The sequence below is a fragment of the Dysidea avara genome, chromosome 10 (assembly GCF_963678975.1).
Source record: "Dysidea avara chromosome 10, odDysAvar1.4, whole genome shotgun sequence".
Lineage (NCBI taxonomy): Eukaryota > Metazoa > Porifera > Demospongiae > Dictyoceratida > Dysideidae > Dysidea > Dysidea avara.
In genome coordinates this window covers 735,952-758,927 of record NC_089281.1, presented here as the reverse complement: position 1 = coordinate 758,927, position 22,976 = coordinate 735,952, and the positions used below count along the sequence as shown (strand labels likewise).

At 36.7% G+C, this 22,976-nt stretch overlaps 1 protein-coding gene across 2 annotated transcripts in view; it reads left to right on the top strand.

Annotated features, from left to right (window-relative positions):
- Window positions 1–11,042, top strand: part of LOC136269421 (DNA-directed primase/polymerase protein-like) — a 39,987-nt gene extending 28,945 nt beyond the window's left edge. Inside the window, exons 14-16 of one of the 2 annotated variants that reach the window (XM_066064985.1) lie at window positions 256–484; window positions 2,151–2,227; window positions 10,816–11,042. In XM_066064985.1, the coding sequence (XP_065921057.1) occupies window positions 256–484; window positions 2,151–2,227; window positions 10,816–11,015 (506 nt within the window). In that variant the 3' untranslated portion in view covers window positions 11,016–11,042. Of the gene's footprint in view, window positions 1–255; window positions 485–2,150; window positions 2,228–10,737 lie in introns of both variants that reach the window. The other variant, XM_066064984.1, reaches the window with a different exon arrangement.
- Window positions 11,043–22,976: the final 11,934 nt, after the last annotated feature.

Here is a 22,976-nt window from a genome sequence, read left to right as displayed (position 1 = left end):
TGTTCTATTAGAGCATTTCGATGTTCAGCATGTTTTTTTAGCAGTTTTACCCATTTTATTCCCCTTGTTGATTCCTAGAAGGGATTAGCTCTTCTCTTCTTACTTTTTCCGTGTTTTCAGTGTCCATGTATGCTTTAGATGCAACAGCACCTGTACTGTAGCTTCTACCATCTTTCTAGCTAGCACATAGGAGGGGGTGCTTCAACCCCCCCTAATCCACCCTTGTTAACTTCATAAATTATGTATTTTACTTAGTTCACAATACTACTATGAGACCACTGGATACAACAACAGAGGAGGGCTACTCCCACTCACCATATCCCGAGATTGACCGGTTTATCACAAAACAGCTCACAAGGGGTGGGGTACAAGGTGCTATCAGACGTTGGGGAAGGTACTCACAGGGAAGATGGCTGGTTTATGATATCAAAGACTATCAATATTGTGAGAATATTGGGAGGCACCACAAGAGTAACAACATAAAGTAAGTATTCACCTTCATAACGCTAACAAGATGTGAAATTATATAGGACCAATTAGTAGAACTGAGAAGTGTTGTGTAAAGACATGCACATTACTCAAAAGCTTAGTTTTGACTCTTTACTTGTCTCCACACACCATGCAAGAATAGCAGTAGTGGATGGGGGGACACAGGGGCATGTGTCCCCCTCCCTTTTTCACAAAGAAAAAATGCAAGTAAAACAAGATACTCTAATAGAGCAATCAGGCAAATACTCTAATACAGTGGAACCGCAGTTATCCAAACCTCTTGTGACCAGGGGTGGTCCATAAGACTGAAAAGTCTGTATCTCTGAAACTGTGTATTATAAATAACCTTTAAATAGCATAAAGAATATTATTTAAATTTTTACTATGATCAACTACCCTAATAGAACAGTCACTACTCTAATAGAGCAGTCATTTCCGTAGTTTGGTTAACCAAGAATCCAGATAAGTGGGGTCTGGATAACTGAGATTCCACTGTAGAATATAACACTAATATTAGAATCCTCTACACTTGTATTGTTGAGTATGAAAACTTGCATCTGCAGCACCATCTAATGGGCACACTTAGTTAAAACCTACTAGGAATTTTTGGTACAAGTGAAATGCACATGGGGACTGGGTATAAGACAATGGAATTAAATTGTGTATGTGGGTCATAAACATTTCGGCTGGTATTGAAAGTTGAGTAGAAATAACATTCATTTACTTACATTATAACCATACTTGGTTGCTTTGCTTTAATATCACCTATATTAACAACTAAATGACTCATTAAAATTTTTGGCATCATAAAGCAATACTCAAAAATATAAGAATACTTCAAATAGAGAATCAGTGTGGCGTCATTATGGAAAAGGCTTATTCATATAAATACACTCACAAAGCATTCCTGCAGTTTCCCACACTTGCAGGTGAGTCGCCCAAGTGGAATATATCAACTTTAACATGGGCACGTGTGTATTTCAGACAAATCATGATCACTTGTGTCCATTTTACAACTATTACATATGATTTAGTTATTTGTGTATAAAAACTAATCTACATTGAAAATTTCAATCCTGAAACATAAAACTCCAAACCTCCTGCTCTACATACCTACTAACTAGGGCTGAACGATATATCATGATATTTTGAAAGTATCGATATCGCAATATTTTGTTATTACTATCGTGATACCATACCTGTATATTACTGTCACTAAAAATCCATTTGTTATGCAGTACTAGGCTAAGAATCCTTGTAAGTCATAACCTGGTTACCCCTGCAGAAAGGTGTGAACACCATTATAACATAACCTCAAAGCATGTGTTACAATAACTGTTACTGTTATTAGTACTTTACAGTGACCAGCACTGAAGGTCTGACAGCAACATGTGCTGCAGCCAAAGATGATAGTGGCTAGCTTGATGTGCTACCTTTAAAGACTTCCTGCAGGAATATTGAGCAATACATTATAGCACCAGCTATGATTAACTTATTTGTTAGTATCATGAACTATTCAGCATTGTGAATAGTGGCTTTAGTATCAGTCGTGATACTAAAATGGCAGTATTGCTCAGCCCTACTACTAACCACCCAATTAAGCTATAGTAATTGCTTAACTGTAAATAATAGATGTGTGCATTCAAATAATATAATTACAGGGTAGTTGTTGATTTGTCTCGGGGAGTGTACTATCAGAAATGCCATGATCCTGATTGTCACTATTTTCGATCCAAAGGTAACTGAATACGTACATACAATGGGAAGAGGTTTTGTATAGTTACTGTGTACACTGGAGAGTCAATTATCTGAACTATTAATTTATATACAGAACTTTGTTCAACTACTCTAATAGAGCATACACTTGTTGACAAATACTCTAACGGAGCAGAATTTTGCATTTGGATAATCAAACATTCAAATAATTTCAGATAATTGGCTCTCCATTGTATACCTAAATCATGAACAGCCTGGTTATAATAATTGGTGTGTTGTGTGTGTGTGCACATATATAACTGGTAGTAACAGCCACCAACTAAGAGCTGATACCCTAACATCTGATGTGGCTAAAATATCTACAATTATCAGTGTTGGGGCAATTACTTTTTAAAAGTAACTCATTACAAATTACTATTACTTTCAACTAAATGTATTTATGTAGTTACAGTTACGTATTACCCAAAGAAGAAAGTAACTATCAAGACACACGGTAGTGTATTGTGCGGCCAAGAAGCCGGCTCGCAACACCGTGAGTATATTAACAGGAAGAAAGAAAACGTGATTTTTGCACCTCCGTAGCTCTGTGCTGCCTTTATGAAACAAGACAATTTTGCTGTGGAAATGCCTGCCAACGTCAGTACTCCACATACCAAATTTGAGCAAAATCGCTTCAAGCGTTCCCGAGATATGCGACTTCAAAAATTGGCTTATATAGTTTCTTTGTTTTTTTTTGTTTTTTTTCCTTTCTTTTTTTCTTCCTTTTTTCGCACACTTAAAAAAAACTGCCGTAAAACACAAACGCCATATCTTTTTTTTTTTAGAATGAATGAATGGACGATAATAGGCACATACATTATCTAGCTATACAAACATTATCTAGCTACAAACTACAAGCTACACATACTAACTATAATTATGGGGAAAAGGGATATGTCATCAATATCAGCAGCCTGAAGTGTCCAATACCTCAGGATCATCCTGGCATTGTTCATCCATAAACCAACAGAAAGTTGCTGGAGCAGATTCTTCCTTGCTAGCTTAGTAGGAACACCAGTATGGGGGGTGGTATGGTCAGCAATTGTCTGTAAAGTCTTTAAGGCAAAAGGAGTCCAAACTCCAAAACTTTCCACCACTAAAGGAATAAAATCAGATCCCACTTTCTCCACAGCTTTCAAATGCTTCTCATCCTTTGCAATCTCTCCAGCAGCAGCAGCCACCCCAGCACAGGAAGCAGAGGAGGAGATAAGAGCAGGCTGAGTGGTGCTGTTTATGGAGACATCAAAATAAGCAGAACGACCATGCTGGAAGTCAGGATGAAAAACATCACCAGGGCATAGTCCATCATCATATGAAGCTCGCTGTTCCTTAACACCTGGTTGATCCTGTGAAAGAGCATTATAAATGATGTTAACAAGAGCATCGTGATGACGGATTCTCATTGGGCCATGAGAAAAGCCTAGCAGATGGTCACCAAAAGCTATCTATGGTGGAAAGACCAAGTGCACAAGGGAGAAACAGGAAATAAAGGAACTCCCAGCCATAGACGAAGACCAATAATGAATTATGGGCCAGGTATGGCCAAACCAAGACAGGCTTGAGGAACAGCTTTAAGCCAGCCACTACTTGTGCCAGAGGGATGTGCCAGAGCTGTCAAACGAGCTTGATCCCGAACGCCATATCCGATTGCCTTGAAATTTGGCATACAGAAGGGGAGTATAAAGGCGCATCTTGGTACCAAGTTTGGCTGAAATATGATAATCAGTGAAGGAGTTATTAACAATTATTCATGAAAAATAACACCAATATGTTGTAACGCCTACAGGGTAAACTGCTTAGGCCACATAAACTTAATTATTAGTTTCTCATCCTCCTGTACTCAAAGTAGCAGTGTGGGAGGGTGGATTTTTATTTTATTTTTTACTAACTAGATAGCTAAATTAGCTAGCTAAAATGACTCAGAATGTAGTTTTCTTATAGACTGCTCTAGCAAAGTACTGACTATAAAAGGTGCTAATTGGCCTCCCTTAGCCACCAGTGGTGCTAAAAATCCTTGATGAGGTAAGAAAAATGGCGATGCGGGCAGGGATGAGAAACTAATAATTAAGTCTATGTGGCCTTATGGGAAGACGCTGAAAATCGATGGGTGAATAGGTTAACTATTGAACCTCAAACCTTTTGTGGTTTGAAAGAAATCGAGCTAAACACCACGAAGATACAACGAAAAAACCAACAGTAGGCATTCCAGTATCCAAGATGTTTTAAATAAAAAAATTCTCCATATATTCCCCCAATAGAATCCTGGCACAAAATAACAACTCATGGATTGCTGCATCATCCGAGCTCCAATGAGGATGAAAATCGCTGTGGGGTTTGTCAACATGCTGATCATCATGAAAATCTTAGTTTTATTGTGCACGTTACATATAAGTAAGTTTTGTAATTTTTTCAAGCCTTGTAATGTATGTAGAATACTTTTAAAAACGTACTGTCGGGTGGAAGGTAGTCACTGGTGCTTACTTTAAAGTGCGTAGTTACTTCTCTCAAGTTAGCAATTTTTAGCTCCAGATCAATTTTCTGATGGCTGTGTCGTCAGCTCAAAAGTATAAACCACTTCAAAGTCAGCATAACAATGCCATAATTGAAACCACAACTCCACCTTAGATATTGTTGCATCATTGTGGCACCTCCACTCTAGTTGTTTACCTTTATAAGTTGTTAACTTGATGTTTTTACTTACTTGACTTGCCTATGGTTATACACCATTGTATTGAGAAGTGTGCAGTAGGTGAAACATATTTGCTCACCACAAAGCCTACGAAGATCACTGAGATCCGATACAATCTGAAGTTACTCTCATTACATGTACAAACTTACAGCTAGAAGCAACTGACAGTCCAGATTGCTAGATGGCTTCCTGATTACATTGTGCCAGTTTTCCCTTTAAAATGTATGGGGAGCCCTGGAGAAAAAAATGTACCTTTTTTCAGTTTTTAAGTACTGTGCCAAAGTAGCTAATTCCAACCCAACATACTATATATTTCTGAGATCGGCAATCAATACTCTATCTATTAAGCATATAAAAAGCCCATTTTTCCAAAATTTAAAAATTGGGCTGGAATGCCTACAAAGTGTGTGTAACAATTATGCAATCGAGATTAGCTAGTAAAAAAAAAGACTACTTGCCATGCCTGCCAGATAAACCGCTTGGAGTAATGCTTTGAAAATCGCTGTACAGATGGAGTAATCATCTTAGAAAGGCTCTTCAATGGTGTAGAAGAATCAGACTTAAAGCCACAGAATTATAACACGAAATCCTACTTGGTGTAGCAAGTGCAAGATAGAGATACTCTAATAGAGCAGTCATCCTAATAGAGCAGTCACCCTGAAGAGAGATCAGCTACAAACAAGTAACCCGTATAGAGATCAGCTACAAACAAGTCACCCTTAGAGACATCAGCTAGATACAAATTACCCTATAGAGATCAGCTACAAACAAACCACCCTGTAGAAATATGTGCTGGAAACAAATCACCATGTAGAGAGATCAGTTAGGAACAAGACACCCAGTAGAGAGTTCAGCCAGAAACAAGTCACCCTGTAGAGAGATCAGCTACAAACAAGTCACCCTGTAGAGATATCAGCTAGAAACAAGTTACCCTATAGAGAATCAGCTACAAACAAATCACCCTGTAGAAATATGTGCTGGAAACAAATCACCATGTAGAGAGTCAGCTAGAAACAAGTCACCCTGAAAAGAGTTCAGCTATATACAAACAATGAGAGTTTCAGCTACAGTTCAGTTGTGTAAGAAGTCACCTTATTAACCACAGTATGTGATAATCATTCAGTGTTAAATATACAAATATTTAATCAGACAAAAAGCTATACACACAATCATTTCCTTTGTTATACAATTACTTCTTTTGTTCCACAATGCCTGCAGTAAAGAAAAAAAAACAAGTTAAAAGGAAGCACCAAAGCCAGTTTATGGCTGACTTGGTGGCTTGCAATATAAAAAGAAGTGATATCTAAACCAAAACAGCCATGCTGTTAAAAGAGTGTGGCCCCCAAAAAAGTCAGGGTGAAAAAAGGTGCGATCCAAGGTGGCGGCTAAGAAATGGCTGTGATGGTAGGTTAATGGCAAAAATTTTAATTACGACAATTCAGGTGAATTTGGTGCCGAATTCTATAGCGGAGGAGGCAACGCAAATTCACCTGAATTCACCTGAATTGTCGTAATTAAAATTTTTGCCATTAACCTACCATCACAGCCATTTCTTGGCCTCCACCTTGGATTTCACATCTTTTTCACCCTGGCCTTTTTGGGGCCACACTCTTTTTTTACTGCTTGGCTGTTTTGGTTTAGATAATAACATTGCATATTATATTACTTTGTGTCCACAGCCTTAAGCTGTTACATGTGCAACTGCCACCTTATCATGTGACATGATTGCACAAGTGTAAATCTTAGTTATAATTTTATTCAAGAGACAATAAGCTCCATTCATTAGTTCGAGGTGGGCTTCGTTACTTCGTTGTGGCTAGACATTACTCAGTGGATTAGTATTATAACGAGATTAGTAACTTCATTACTTGTAGTCTTAACATTCGATTTGTTACAGTAACTTTATTACTTAGGTAACGCGTTACATTTGTAAGTAAAGTAACTTGAGTTATATTACCTGTTTTTATAGCGTATTACTTAGTTACCATGAAAGTAATAATATAGCTTGTTATATAAGGTAGTGCATTACCCCCAACACTGACAATTACTATAATGCAGAGTGCAGAGTGTTAATTAAGATTGGCACAAACCACTGTGCATCCCATCACATAACAGATCATACTAAAATAGAATATCTAATTCTATAATTACAACAACATTGCTGCAGTGAGTACTGCAGACTAGTGAAATGAATAGCTATTTTAAAGGAAATACTGCTCTATTAGAGTATTGGTAGGTTTAAGCTTGATCTGTTTCTGAAACCTTTTTGATCTGATCTTGTAGACTTTGATACAAGTGCCCAGCCCATTCATATGGCAAAAATATGTAACTACACACAGGGTCAACATGAATCAAAAACTATTCTCAATATCATACAATACAGTAGTACTGTATACTAGGGATCATGGAGGTTTGGGTCTTTCTGGCCAAAAATATCACCCAAAACCAACTTCACAATACCATTCTGGTGCTTTTGCAGTATTGGTTAGGTATAACCAAGCCCAAGAGTGCCTTTAGTATGACCTTAAATACTTTCAATAGATTGTTATGAAATTTTAAAAAGTTATTCAATGGAATTTTTCTACTGACTAACTGCCTGCCTGTTTGCCTGCCTGCATAACTTGATAATGGCTAAGGCTACAGGCTTGATTTTTTTCACTGTTCGACATTACTTCATCCTGAGACATGCCTTTCGGTACAGTGCATGCATCATGGACTTACCTTTGTCCTCCTTTGTGTCCCATTTCTTTCTGCTGACTTCCCAAGGTGTTGATTCGCAGTAGCGTGATGCATGGCTTCCCTGCAGTGACTGGATTGGCTGCAGAGGTGCTTCTGATACTGTTCTTTGTTTGTAATGCCGTGTAATGAGCTAAACATAGCTGAAAGCAAAGCATAATGACCACTTCACTTTTGAGTCAGTAATATTGATAACTGGGGTGCTCATTCAGATGAAAACTAACTCTGGTGCCATCCTTTTCTTTGATGCAGTATGTGCAAGCTCACCAGTCATAATGTTACAAAAAAAGTAATCAAACAACTATAAGGAAAAATTAGAAATTTTAAGGATCATAGAAAAAAAGTAGGGAAACAAAGGAGGTCGACTACACCTGCAGATATTCTAGTGAACATTTAATCCTTACTTCATTCAGTTTGTACTAAATGTTCACTAGTATATCTGCAGGTGCAGTCGACCTGCCTTGTTTACCTACCTTTTTCTAATTTTCCTAATTTTTCCTTATACTTGTGTGTATATATATATATATATATATATATATATATATACTAGCATTGGTACCTGCTCTAGATACAGGACCATCTCCACATTAAACATTTTAATGCCAGGAAGAGGGACCAAGCATTAAACACCAGCGCTGCTCATGTAGCTATGTAGAGTACATGGTGATGTCACATTTTTAAAGAGCACGAGGTTACCTTATGCCATCTTGCTGGAATTAATGATGCAAAATACTAAAGTTTAATGTTTTGGGATTTGACAGGAATGTAGTTCAATTTTTCAGTGCGTCTTCCCTACCAGTGACTTCAACGTGCTGTAAAGAACAAACAAAACCCTCGCTGCTTTACATGCAGGACAACTAATGCGACAATAATTAATATATTGGGAACCAAGCATAAATTAATATTAGTGTCCTATATTTGCTGTGTAGCATGCATGTTGATAGTGCTTTAAAGTACATGATCCTTATGCAGTACATATAGTGAAATAATGAGCATGCAAAGCTAATTAATTAATTAAACTGCATGCGAGCTAAGGCAATTGTATACACAGTATACCTACATTACAGGTGGTGTACACATGGTACAGTTTCACTTTCTACATGATGTTTACCTTACCGACTGTCACAAAGAGAAATGAACTTGGGCATAATTTAAAGCCAACACAATCTTGCCATACAAAAACCCAGTTTTAAAACCCCTGCAGTGTAATTGACCATTAAGGTAATGTATGATCCTTTAGAGTGAAAGCATGTAAGCAGGATTATAGTGAAACAGTTGTGCCAGGTCAGGTGCAGTTCCATGGTGTAAACTACGGTATCTGCATGGTTCCAGTATTGTAGATGCACAGTAGTATCTGTCCAATCATGCAAGCTGCCTATTACTACAGCAGTATTGAGGTGAGTCTGAACAAACAGTTTTGCATGTGAGTGCACACCTATGTGCTTAAAACAGAGATGTAGATATTCTGGATACTGGTGAAAGAAGCTTTTATTTACTATAATATAACACACTGGACCAACACACAGATGAACAAATATGTTGGCAATTCGCCTGCCCTATCCCAAAAGTGCTATAAGAGTCCCTATGATGTGAGACAGTTAAGTGCCAGTGCTGAAAATCTGAGCATAAGAGTTTGTAGATGAAGACTTGCATGGAACAGATAGAACAAAAAGGTGCATCAAAAAGGTTCCAAAAGTGAAAAAAAAAGTTATGACCTAGACGGGGATTGACAGTGTTGGGACAGTTACTTTTTAAATGTAACTCGTTACACATTACATATTATTTACAACTAAACTATTTAGTTACAGTTACATATTACCCATGGTAACCCGTTACATTTGTAAGTAAAGTAACTTGAGTTAAATTACCTGTTTTTATAGCGTATTTCATTATATTACTTAGTTACCACAAAAGAAATAATATTATGTAACGTGTTACTCCCAACACTGGTGGCTAGGCATTACTCAGTGGATTACTAACGAGATTAGTAACTTCACTACTTAAAGTAATAATATTACATAATATTAGACTTGTTACAGTAACTTTATTACTTATTACATTTGCAAGTAAAGTAACTTGAGTTATAGTACCTGTTTTTACAGCATATTTTGTTATATTACTTAGTTACCAAAAAGGGTAATAATATTATGTAACACGTTACTATGCAACGCATTACCCCCAACACTAGGGATTGAACCCAGGTTGGTTATTTATAACTAGGGGTTAAGGGAGGTGCACAAATTGCCACAGTTGTTTATCTGTGGTTTTGACAGAAATGTAGCTCAATTTTGATCCTTCTCAGATCCTTCCCTACACCAGTGCCTTCATTGCCCTATAAAGAGCGAACAAAAGCATGTATTGATTTGCTACAACAACACTCGAGTTGCCAGATGACAGGACGTTTAATTTTGCTAAAGTCCTGTGTCGATATTTTAAAAAGGTATGCACAAAAAGGTACTGAGTAGAAAGAAAAAAATATGCCAAAACATGGATCCAAACCCACTACCTCTTACACGCTAGTCAAGTGTTCTACCATTTGAAAGGTATGTACTGTGGTTTTCAAAGAAATGTTGCTCGAGTTTTCTCTACACCTTGACTTTCTACGTGCTGTAGAGAACGAAGGGAAGTACGCGTGAACTCGTGATAACAATCTTAGAGTAGCCGGATGATGAGTGCTACAGATTGTGTTGACTCGTGCCAAGTTTGGTGAGTAAGCGGTGTGATGGACGGACAGATGTCTTTTCAGCTTTATGGATATAGATTTAGGTTGCAAAACATTGTGAATTGCAAGTTATAATTATTATATGCATGTTTCCTTAAAAGCCATTTCTCTACAAAAATATTACTGTATTTGTGGCGTTGCAGTTGCTATATTACTTTCTTATACTTGGAGTACATCCCTTATACTTTATAATTACAAGATGCATTGCCACTGCATTTCATGCAATTGTCACCTTTCATTAGCATTTCAAGAATTTGGAAACAGGTTACCAGAATTTCGGTATATAAGATGATAATATGGTTTTTCATTTCAGATAATATGTGGTTAATGTACATAATATCCACAGAATACACCATTCCTTGTGATGTACTTCCAGTAGCCCACGGTGGTATTAGTGATATATGGGATTGTAATGACATCACAGATATTGATCCAGAGATACTAGATGCTAGTGTTGAGGCTTCTGAGATTTTTGATGAATTTTTAAAAGCTGGGGAAGAAGAATTGTCTACTCAACACCTCATCGCTAGTGATGACACCACCAAACACTCAAATGGACTATCTACTGTTACTGCATATACCAGTAGTAGTAGTAGTTGTTGTAGTAGTAGTAGTAATATGTAACACTTTCACACCTCAGATCAAAGGAATTTTTAGTGCTACAAATGTAATGTAGCACAGTCTACTACTCTTGTGGAATATGCAGTAACGAGTTGTCAGCACACGTGACAGTGTGACATCTGCATGTTGCACTGCACAGCTTTAATGCTTCTTACTACTGAATACTGTACTAAAAAGTATATAAACCTATATGAGCAAGATGGCATCATGCACTTTACATTATGGGTTTTAATGATCTCCTATAGCTTACAATTGAGCCTCCTGTGGCTCTCAATTGAGACCAACTGAATCCAGCACAATCAAAATTGTCTCTTGGTGATATAGGTTTCTTATGGTTGTACTAGTGTTACAGTTAGAACTAATATGAAACTTTGATGTAGTAATCATAATGATATGTTCAGCCACTTCATAGGTTCTTGGATGAATACTGCCAGGCCACATCAAAGGCACTCTCAACCATATCAAAGGCCTTAAAAACCGATTTAGTAACTTCAAAGGCTTACCACTACTTTAAACTTACTTTTAAAGTGTAACATATTACCTGCAAACACTGGCAGTCATATATGTATGCAATTGCCCTCGTGCGCTGCACGCCCTTGGGCACCATGTGTACATATCAGGCAATGTACCCCTGCTAACCATTACATGGAAGTACATACATACACCATTGTGCCAAACATCCTGACATACCAATTGCTTAAAAGACATTTCTATGCACTACATGAATCATAAGACATCAATTCAAAAGGCTATTTTGCTATTCTGAGAATAACTTTTTGCTTAAATGTATAATAGGAGTAAATTTAGTTGTAACTATAAACTTGATACTTGGTTCTTTTTGCATCTAAAAACATTAATTCTATGCATCTATAAAGTTAATTAACAGGGCTACAGTATCTGGGGACTGCGCTCTTTATTTGATCAAGTTCTACGCATTTTCCAAAATTTAAATAGCTTTAGAACAAATAAAATGTGACCACTGCATGCTTGCATGTATATATCTCTTCTACTTGTGTGATGCATGCATTTGAAGGTATATCAAGTTCTTTATCTGTGACAAAAGCACACATCACCTTAAATTCCAACTTTCCAAAGGAGATACCTTGCAATAATTACAGAAATCCCAAATCATATATAATGGCTCTTCCCTGGTGAATATAACTATAGCTGGTAGTGGTTTGATCTTTTAGTGATAATTATTAGAATAAAGTATCTTACAGCTTCCACTCCTGGACCCATTGAAATTTAACTTTACCATGCTGTAGTCTTTGTGCTGTACCCTTTACATGACAACTATATATAGTATTACCACTGCTAGAAAATAATGATTTCACTTATAATAGTTAAAAGTGGCTTACACTGCTTATGCTTACTCAATATAGTACACAGTTCAGTCAAAATTATTGATCTCAGAAGGCTAGAATTGCAAAAATTTTCTGTGGGAAGGCATGCCCCCCAGACCCTCCTAGATGGAGCATGCATGCTCTGCATGTGCTGCTGAGTGTGTTTCACACACTCTACTTTAGCTAGCTACTAGTTGTATCAACCATGTAGTTATCACTTTTCTTAGCTCCTATCATAGATGCTACACCCCCACTTGAGAAATCCTAAATCCACCCCAATAGATCCCCTATGAAATTTTATTAAGCTAGATCTATGACTACATGAGCTTGTAGTGTATAGCTAGTATAACATAAGTTCGACAGCACAAAAGGTGAGAACACATGTAATGTTTAAGAAAGATTATGCTCATTTCTTAGTTAATAATAAAAGATCAGAGGGAGGCTTATAAAAATAAATGCACATCCATAGTTGAAGCAATTTGAATAGAGCAAGTGTTATCAAATCTACACATAAGGCTACTGTTGAGACCTTCCATTTACACTTGGTGAAAGGGATATCTTAATTTATCACTAGTGACTACAAGACCACTCTGATATTTGATGTAATAGTGGACTCAGCTATATTATATCAAAGAATGAGCCATCATTACAAACTGAACAACACAACCTACATCTTCTACAAACTGTACCCCTTCCTTTCTACACCAAGCTTCTATTCAGTGATTAGCTCCTGGTGCACCTACCAGCCTATCTTATATACTATGCTACAATGCCTTATTATTCTGCCTATTATTCTCAGTTCCCATGTTTTGGCTAATAATTACACTTTCCGTGATCAAAAACAAGGATATTGCTGCTTTTTTAACTGAAAACCTCATAAAATTTGCCCTACAACTAGTTGCTGACTGTTTTATTAGAGTTTTTATAGGCTAATTCATACAAAACAGCAAAATTTTCTGGCCTATTATGCTAGCATTATGGTACTTTAGGGTAATAGGCTAAACCCTAATTTATATCTGATTACCACTAACTAGTTTGCATATAATGTACTATGGTCACAAAGTCAGAAAGTCCATTTTTTTCAAAGATCGTGATCACTTTTTTGAGGTTATATATAAATAACATTTTCGTGGTTCTTAAGCACTGCTTTAGTAATAATTCCTTTGGTGCTGTTTTCACTGATCAAATTAAAGGTTGTACTCATCCTCACCCACATATATACCATTTCGTTTCTACTGTACAGCTGCATCCACAACAAAATTAAAGTAGTGAATTTCACACTACATTTTAATAGTCTATAGGGCACCACATTTTATGGATTGTAGCTAGAGTACAGAAATGTCAGAGGATGTTTTCTGTATGTGCACAACAACTAGAGCAGCATTGTGCAAAATATGTGTTATTTTTTATATGATTCTGAAATTTCCACATACACAAATTGCACTCCTTATGACATTTATTTTTTAATATAGTGACATTACAGATTTGACCTTTGGTGACCTTTACAATAATTTTTGCATTGAACTTTTTTGCCTTTTTCTCAGGTTAAAACATGGTTTCAAATTAATGGTCTTGTTTAAAGTATGGTCTTGTATAAAGTAACGACTTGATTCTATTTGAAGTCAATAGGTGATTTCATTTCAAAGTTATGACCATTTAAACCCCAAGGGTAAACAAATTCCAAGAATTTTGTCACTATAAATGGTCCCACATAACTTTGGAGTGCATGGAATGAGTTATTCACTTCAAACAAAAGTCAAGTTGTTTCTTAGGTCAACACCTTCAAGTTAATTTGATTTAACAGCATAAAATAATGCCTCAGGGAAATAAATACAGAAATGGTGAATTTTCAATGTAAAATTGGCTGTAAAGGAAGTCAAATCTGCAGTGGCACTATATCAAAAAATAAGTCACAAGGAGCGTAATTTGTGTCAAAATTAAAGCTTCACAGAGTCACAAAATGCCCATTTTTGCACTATGCTACTCTATTATTATAGTTAGTATGTACGCATTGAGCTGGATCCTCAAAAAAATTTAATAACTCGTGGATAATACAATTGCACACGAATTGAAATTTGGCTCATTTGTAGCACTTCTTGACCTGCAAAAAGTATTGCAAAACTTTTTGTTCAAATTCCTGACACAATATGTTTATGGTCAATGTAAATTTTCACCATACATTTCCTATAGGAAGCCATAAAAGCATAGTGTATATTGCAACCCTCTCTTGAACTTGTAATGGAGCCAAACCACACGTGTCTTTTGTTGACACTTTTATTGTCACCTTTAATCATCTCATTCATGGCTGAAATATTCATTTTCTCACTTTTAGCTGTTTTTCAGGATCCAGCTGTACATACTATAGGTGACCTAAGGGTAGACAAGGCTACCAAAAAATAAGTTTGCAATATAGATTGGCATTATTATTTTTAGCATTTTTCATGTTTTTAGAATCAATTTTAGGCTGTTTTTAAGCCTTCAAATTGCAAAAATCCTGCAGTTTCTGGGGTTGCACCCTGAAATTCTACTTTATGTTACAGCCATATAGCAATAGTATGCCCTACTTGGCCCCCCTGTAGGTCATGTCTAGAGTCGCCACTGCACAACAAGCTATAAGGCATTTGTCAGACTAGAGAGGTTTGACTGACAACCTTAAATGTATAAATAGTAGACCACTGCCAATTTAATTATTTGTTACTTCAATTGTGGGTCTATCAACACAGTCCATCACAGTCCTTCCATCATATAAGCCATTATCTATTGCTTCACCAAATGACACTGTAAAGCATGAAGAGCCCAACTTAATCACTATGCACACTGTTAATGCTCCTCCTGCAATCAATAGGGGTGGACCAGCAGCAACTGCTGGTGTAGCAAGCAATATTGCTCCTAGAATAAGGCATGTAGCCCCACCAAATCCAGCAACCAAAGTAGATGCAATGCAGTGTTGTAGTTAAATTTCCTCTTACATTTTCCAAATGAGTTCTCAAATTTGCTATGTCTCCTAGCAGCTCACAGAAAAGGCCTACAGTCAATGTTTTGTATTCCCCTCACCACTTCAGTTATACCCTTGTAAATAGGCAACAATGCACTGATCCTTCTAATGGATGATCTTGACCAAACTGGCTGCCACAGGCCTTTGATCATGTCAGCTATCTTCTCAGCCCTTCTCGGTAAAACGGATACTGATGATGAACTGGTCTCCGACTGCTCTGGCTCAATATCTGTGTCACTAAACTCCCTACAAATGGTACTATGGAATCCTTTAGCTCATCAGTGATGGATTGCTTCTGTGACTTCTTGAGAGGTATATCTTCTTCAAATGCTTTGAGGAAGACATTGATGTAAATTAGGAAATCTGTGAATCCTTTTCCAACAGACCTCTTAAACCTTATATCATTGACAATTGGCCCAAGTATCGTCTGCTGTCTAATTATAGAATCAGCTAGTTTTAAGCCACTATTGATTGCTTCAGTCACATTACAGGAGTTGACAATGTTCACTTCACAAGCAGACAAGCAAACCTTCATTTACTCATCAGTTATGCCAAGGTTCACCCATTTCTTCTAAGGCACCAAGGAACTCCATGTAAACTGGCTTTGGTGATTTCATCACCTTTAAAACTACATTCCTAACAGCTTTACTATTATTATACTTGGCCTGGTGCTGCAGAACTGGAAATTCCTTCAGTGAGATGAGCTCTTTGACAAACGACTTGTCCATCACTTGGTCAAACTGAATTAATGATTTGTGTAATGGACTCCATACAATGTTGTAGAGCTTTGGAATGAAGTTGTTCACTTGGTGGAACTGACCCAGCCATTGACAGTGAATATCTATAAAGCACAGATGTATTTTAGGCCAGGCAAACTTGATTATTTGCTTCTCATCCATAACAATTCGGATTTCCATGCGGGTAGGAGGTCATTTTTCATTATTCATTAGTAAAGAAAATACTCCAAATCAAGCTGTCTGTTATTGTAAAGGTTAGCTAAAGCCTTTTAAGAACTAGTACTTATGTTTTACCACCGTTTCTGTGGTACAAGTGACATTTGCTGTGTTGTAAACTGATAACCAGCCTTCTTAGCATTAAAATAAATGTGCATGTGAATGATAACAGAGCAATAATGAAATTAGAAGCAAAAAAGGGATGCGGGCAGGGAAACAGTTAATCAAGTTTGCCTGGCCTTATATGATGAGTTATGATGGAATCATACTATTACATATTTTGTCCTAGCAGTTAATTATAATGTGACTTACCAGTACAACTGTGTTACACACACTATATGCTTGTTACTAGTATAATAACCATGCAGGAATAGTAGCTATATACTCTAAATATTTGCTGATGGATGCTAATGAATATCACATCAGTGCAGCTCATGTCCTTAGCATCAAATTTTGAGGAAACTGTTACAAAGCGGATAAAAGCACCAATCTTTTTCTGAAGGTTTGTTGAAGCATTTGGACCATTTTTAGAAGGGGTGCCATGCCTCCATTATTATTGGTCACTGCTTGTAGCAAACAAATCTAAATATTCTAATAGAGCAGTCAACCACTAACAGACATATTGCATATATCTCCTTTAATAAGCTGTAGCTAATAATTTATCTGTAAAAGCACAGTAAGAACAATATAAAATGCCATAACAGACCTCCTATAATCTAAAATATTCTGACCCCAAACTTGCTTTCAAGGGAAAAAGCAAGAATGTATGTTTGGTGGCAAGTGTAGTTATAATGATCCAAGAAAGCTGTTTAAATTCTAGACAATTTTATGTATCTTTCCCAGCACCTTTTAAAGTTTCCAGCAATTTGAGAAATTAGTGTTATCTTTACAACAAGCTAATTTAAAGATGCAAGGGTCCCTTGCATCTTTATAAATATAGAACGTGCTGAGAAAGATGTATATATAAAACCTAGTGTGGGGTGAAAACAAAATGGCCATCAAGTAGCCCCAGTATAGCCAGTATATTTGAATATGGAGTGAAATGCGCTTACTTTTCCTATTTTAAATGAATTATATTTGGCATTCAATATGTACAAACTTGTCAAATGATTCAGTAAGTTATATATGCAATTTGAATAGTCTTTATATGGTTATGGTAGTCCTCTTGAGTGAGTAGTCCTCTTCTTCAGTCTTATGTAATGTTAACAGTCATTACCAAACTGCACCGTGTGCATGAGTTATAGCTTGATAGCTTATATTAACTAGTCTAAATGCATTGACCAGAGTGCAGTTGTGAACATGCATCTTAAACACTGGCCACTAACTGGTCTAAGAAGATTACTCAAACTGCACACATGCAAAAGTTAACTTACAATGCCATTTACTAATTCATTTGACAAGTCTGTACATATGTATTGAATGCAGAATATATAGGAAAACTACATAAGTGCATTTCACTCATTATTCAAGTGTATAATATACTGTACTATACTGGGGCTACTTGATGACCATTTTGTTTTCAACCCACACATAATTAGGTTTGCTAATATTGATAAGTACACTAAAGAACTTGTGTACCAAAAATGGTGCTTTTATCCACCCTGTAACAATAATTTTGCTAAGCTACCTCACTGTAGGGTGTGCAATCTCAAAAGAATTTTATGTATGTGTACATAATTACAATTCTATAATACTTAAGTACTGAATGCTTCATGTGATATATAACAATTTCTTATCATGCTATCAGAAAAGATTACATACGTACTCTCCATGAAGCATAGGTAGAGCTAACTACTCAAGACCAGAGTTGATTAAATACTATAGCATTTCCAATGGAAAGAATATTCAGTCAATATACAGCATGCAAAAGGCAGTACAAAAGTTGTGCTAACTTCTTAATGTAATATATACACTCCATACTAATTGCATTATGTGGCCAAATTGCTTGAAACTCACACAAAGTATACCGTAAAAACAAAACTGGTATCCTCTAAGGAAATGACGTTAGTTATAGTTATGTATTTATGACATTTATATAGCTATACAAACATTATTGAGTACCACTAATTTACATCACTTAATTGCTAGCTTAACAGCAAGCCCATGTGCTAATCTGTAATGCAAAGCCATATGACATACAATGTATGGCATACTCAGATGCTTCACTACTCAGCCTGGTCAGAATCTGACCCATACACCTGGAGTACATGCATAAAGCAATGATGACACACTGTTTCTAGTCAAGTACAGCAGGAAAGCAGGTGCTTTAAGTTATTACAAAGAAGTTTCATACATCCCACAAGTCAAAGGTTACACATAAAAGAAGGATTTCGATACATTTTGCATGACTGGTGTTCAACAATGCCGAACTATTGAGAAAGGTACCAATTTACTAGCCTGTTAGATTTATAGGGAATTAATTAGGAATACAGTCAGATTGCACAAGTCAATGATAAAGGACTAAGATTATTGTAAATTATACTTAGTTGCCAGTATATTGACATTCATTTCTAGATATTAGCTCCTTTAGTTGCCAGTTGCTTTTAGTTTCGTGGACACATATTTTTTTGTATAGCCAAGCTGTTTTTGTATGGGTATATAGCTATTACTGTATTGTATCATAAATCAGATATCACTGCATGGCTTTTCTAGACATATCATGTGGCACACAATTCATCAATAAGACTGTCTTATAGGGCTCTAAAGCAACAATTAAGATATTAAAGTAAAACGGTCTTTGTAAAGAGGTGGTCTTTGTTAGAAGGTGGTCTTTTAAAGAGGTGACCACTAATTGAAATAACCTAAGTACCGTTCCATTCCATTCCACTGTTCTATTCCATTCCATTCCATTCCACTGAATCCAGGCACCCGACCAGATGGTGACTTGATCCACAGACAGCTTGTAGTCTAGGCAAGTATATCCTATAAGGAGAGCCACAAATGTAGCCTGGGGTACTTTACCCCAGCATTCAACCAGCATCTATATAATTCATTTTACTAGCTAGATAAGAAGACTACTGATCACATTAGACAAGAAGGCTACTGAAAGCATGTGTGTAGCAGGTATCAAATCAGATATTTAACACAAAATAGTAGCTAGCAGAGAAAAATCCCACATTGAGCAGGCACTTGATCATGAGAGACTACTTTGACTTACTTTGTCAACAGCTTTTAATGATCCAACTATATACCTAATTAAGTTAATTGGGTAGTATACAAAGGCTAATCAATCAATACAAAATTTATTTCTAACTAATGCAATTGAATCAGTTCATACTCATTATGAAGCAACAAATATTGGCCATTTATATATGTATGTAGTATACATAATATACAACCATGCAACACAACATTATACTACACACTGGCCTAATTCATGTATGGATAGAAGTAAGAGTTTTGTATAGCATGATTATGAATTAGGTTTATAGCTTGTGACAGTCATACAGACCACACATTAATTGTCTCAGTATAGACATTGTGCATGGAAATAATCAATTGTTTTTATGATTTGCCATAACCAATTGCATTTAATATGGTGAGCTGCGTTACTATAGCTGTACATTCATTTATGCAAGCAAATATGCATGCATCTGCATGCTGGCTTGACTTGAAATCCGGGGGTGTAGGAAATATTTAACTTATGGGTGCCCAGTGGTAAAGCTGAAGACCAAAAAGAAAGAAAGGTCTTGAGCTGATAGCAATGGCAGCATATTCTATTGCTGATAATCAAAATCAATATTTATAACTACATAGTTGACTACACTACTTCTCTGATACGAAAACGACCCCACTCAGACAGCACGATTGATCACATATGTGACACTGTTAAATGCTAAAACTAGCCAAACTAATCCTACTAAATCATTACAGATAGACTATATGACAACTTACTGATATTTTAATCACCGAAACTATTGAAGCGATTTGGGTAATCAAGAAAATCGCTCCCAGCAAGACAACCAGGAAGTACAATAAAACACTTAAAGCACTGCCTATGTTTGCAAGAACAAAAAATACAGCACTGTATCTCGAGGCAAATACAACACTCAGCTTCGCCTTGTGCTGTATTAGCCTCCCCCTCGTGCTGTATTTTCCATACACACGCGTGACGGTGCTTTTAGAGAACACCTAATGTCCATTTTTCATCGGTTTTGTTTTTGGTGTATAATCAAGTCCCTTTCTTCTCAATGCCACACCATCTTAAGAGATACAATGACATCCACCCAGAAGTTTCTATGGTCAGTGTATGTTAATGATGTAAGCTTGGGTGTTGATTGTGATGGTGACACATACGTACTTGAGATACTAGCAGAGGGAGGCTTTAACCTCAGAAAGTTTATCACAAGCTCAGCAAACCGAGAGTGAGTGAGAGAGAAAGAGATTCTCCAGTCAAGAAACAGACCGGTTAAGGAAGAGGATAAACTTGTACTAAATATCGAAGGCTAGAGCAGCAAGATAATGAACAGAAAACCCTAGAAGTGTGATGGAATTATGTCCAAGATGAGCTAATATTTGGCCTCAATGAACTGGCTATATTAATTAGAGCTGAAACAATCATGGTTTTTTGGTATTCGAGTACTCTCTAGAGTTAACGATTGAGTACTCACAAATACTACAGTAGCTACTTTGTAGTCAATACCCATTTGACATGTTTTATACTGACTTTAAGCAGTTTACAGCTTTTTCAAGTAACAACAATGATACACACACCATATTTAAAGTACTGATAGGAGTGTTCCTGACAATAAATTATGCCAATCAAACTCTATAGCCTTCATTGTGTCACTCCCTGATGTCAAATGCATCATGTGAGCTGAGTCATGTTATCATAACAAGTACCATCTGATACCAAAATCCTTAACGAGTACCCAAGTAGCTATTTGCAGTATTTGTTTCAGCCCTAATACTAATCAGTGTCATAGAGTCAACAAAGAGGCACATGCACTGTTGGCGTGACAGCAAAGTACTATTAGATTTGTGTCCCCTGTTATTGTTTGTTTTAAGATTTTATTCAAAGAACCCTGCAGTAGCAAGGTAGACTGGGATGAGCCATTGACAAGTCATTTACTAAATAAACGGAGATCACTAGTATCAGAGTTACAACTTTGATCCCTGATGCTACTTCACGCTATTAGATAAGGCCTCAAGCTGCTGCAGTCTGTGATGCATCATCAGCAGTGTATACGGCAGTGGTATATCTAAGAAAGTGCCATCACCACTGTAAATATGTGGGGAGGGGGGCATAGGAAAAGGGACCTATAGCAGTTAGACATGGTTATGCTAATCAAAGAATTCCACAACTTTCTAGCTATTCACATTTCTAATTACAAGTTGATAATCAATTGCTTACATAAAGTTATAAAGAATTTAAATACAAGTGTAATTTTGTAATGTATGTAATTTACCTACAATAAACGGAAATTTACTGACTTTTACTCAAAAGTTTACAAAGTCTCTATAGGTCCCTTTTCCTATGCCCCCTCACATATTTTGTGGCATCAAAGACACAGGTTGCCCCTACTAACAAACTATCAATCCAAGACTTGAACTTCTGTCTTCCTTGTTGTTAGCGAACCTCACATCCAGCATCTTTATGGCACTAATGACAGAGTTCCTACTGCAGGAGCAGTGCTGTTTTACTGAAGCACTTTATTAGATCAAGGGGGCAATGAAGAATGTAAGCCATTTGTCGAGAATAGAATGAACGAAGTGAGGAGACTGGTCCCTGCACACTGTGCACAGTATTGGAAGTATTGTCCTGGGCAGCAGAACCCCGCAGACATTCCTTTACCCCTGCAGAATTGGTGAGATATGAACTGTGGAGAATGGACCTGACTGGCTTGTGGACATGAGATTCAATTTAAAAGAGAAGTTGTGTATGACAGCAGATGTGCTAAGAGTTACCCACTGTTATCTCACATGTGGCTCGACTGCAATGTTGACAAAATAATTGACTGTGAGAAGTTTAGCCAATTACATTGTCTGACAAGGGATCCTTGGTGGTGAAGGCTCAGTTGAACTCTATGGATCAGAACTTCTGTGGTGTCTCTAACTAGCACCAGTGAATCAGTTGATTGGTTAAGATAACTCAAAAGATGACAATAAAGTGGATGGCTACGCAGGTGGGATATCTGCTTGCAACACCATGTAGGAACACAATCATCAAATCTAATTACACACACGCACACATGATCCTACTACAAATGTAACTATAAATAGCCTATATATCTAGTTCCAACAGAGCCTCACACAAGCACATAGCTCAGCAAGTGCATCGCATTATTATTGTACAAGTGCAGGATTTGCAGAAAATTAAAATGTAAAAGAATGTTTGCAGCAGCATACCACCAATATTTAGCTACATTGTCGATGTGTGCTAAGTATCATCGATGTTTAGCAAATGTTGTCGATGTTTAGCGAATATTGTCAATAGCAAAATAATGACATCGATGTTTAGTAAATATCGACAATATATTTCTTTATTTGGGCAGTGGATATTGTGCTGGTACCAATTTCGAACATGAAATGGCTATTTACCGTAATATTATCATTTAACTCAACTACCAAACACACTAGTTGTTTGCAGGTAAGTTTATGGTGAGTTTGAAGTCAGCTATGGTTGGAAAGAAACCAAGGCTGATAGTCCAACCCAACCCTAATGCTAACATGA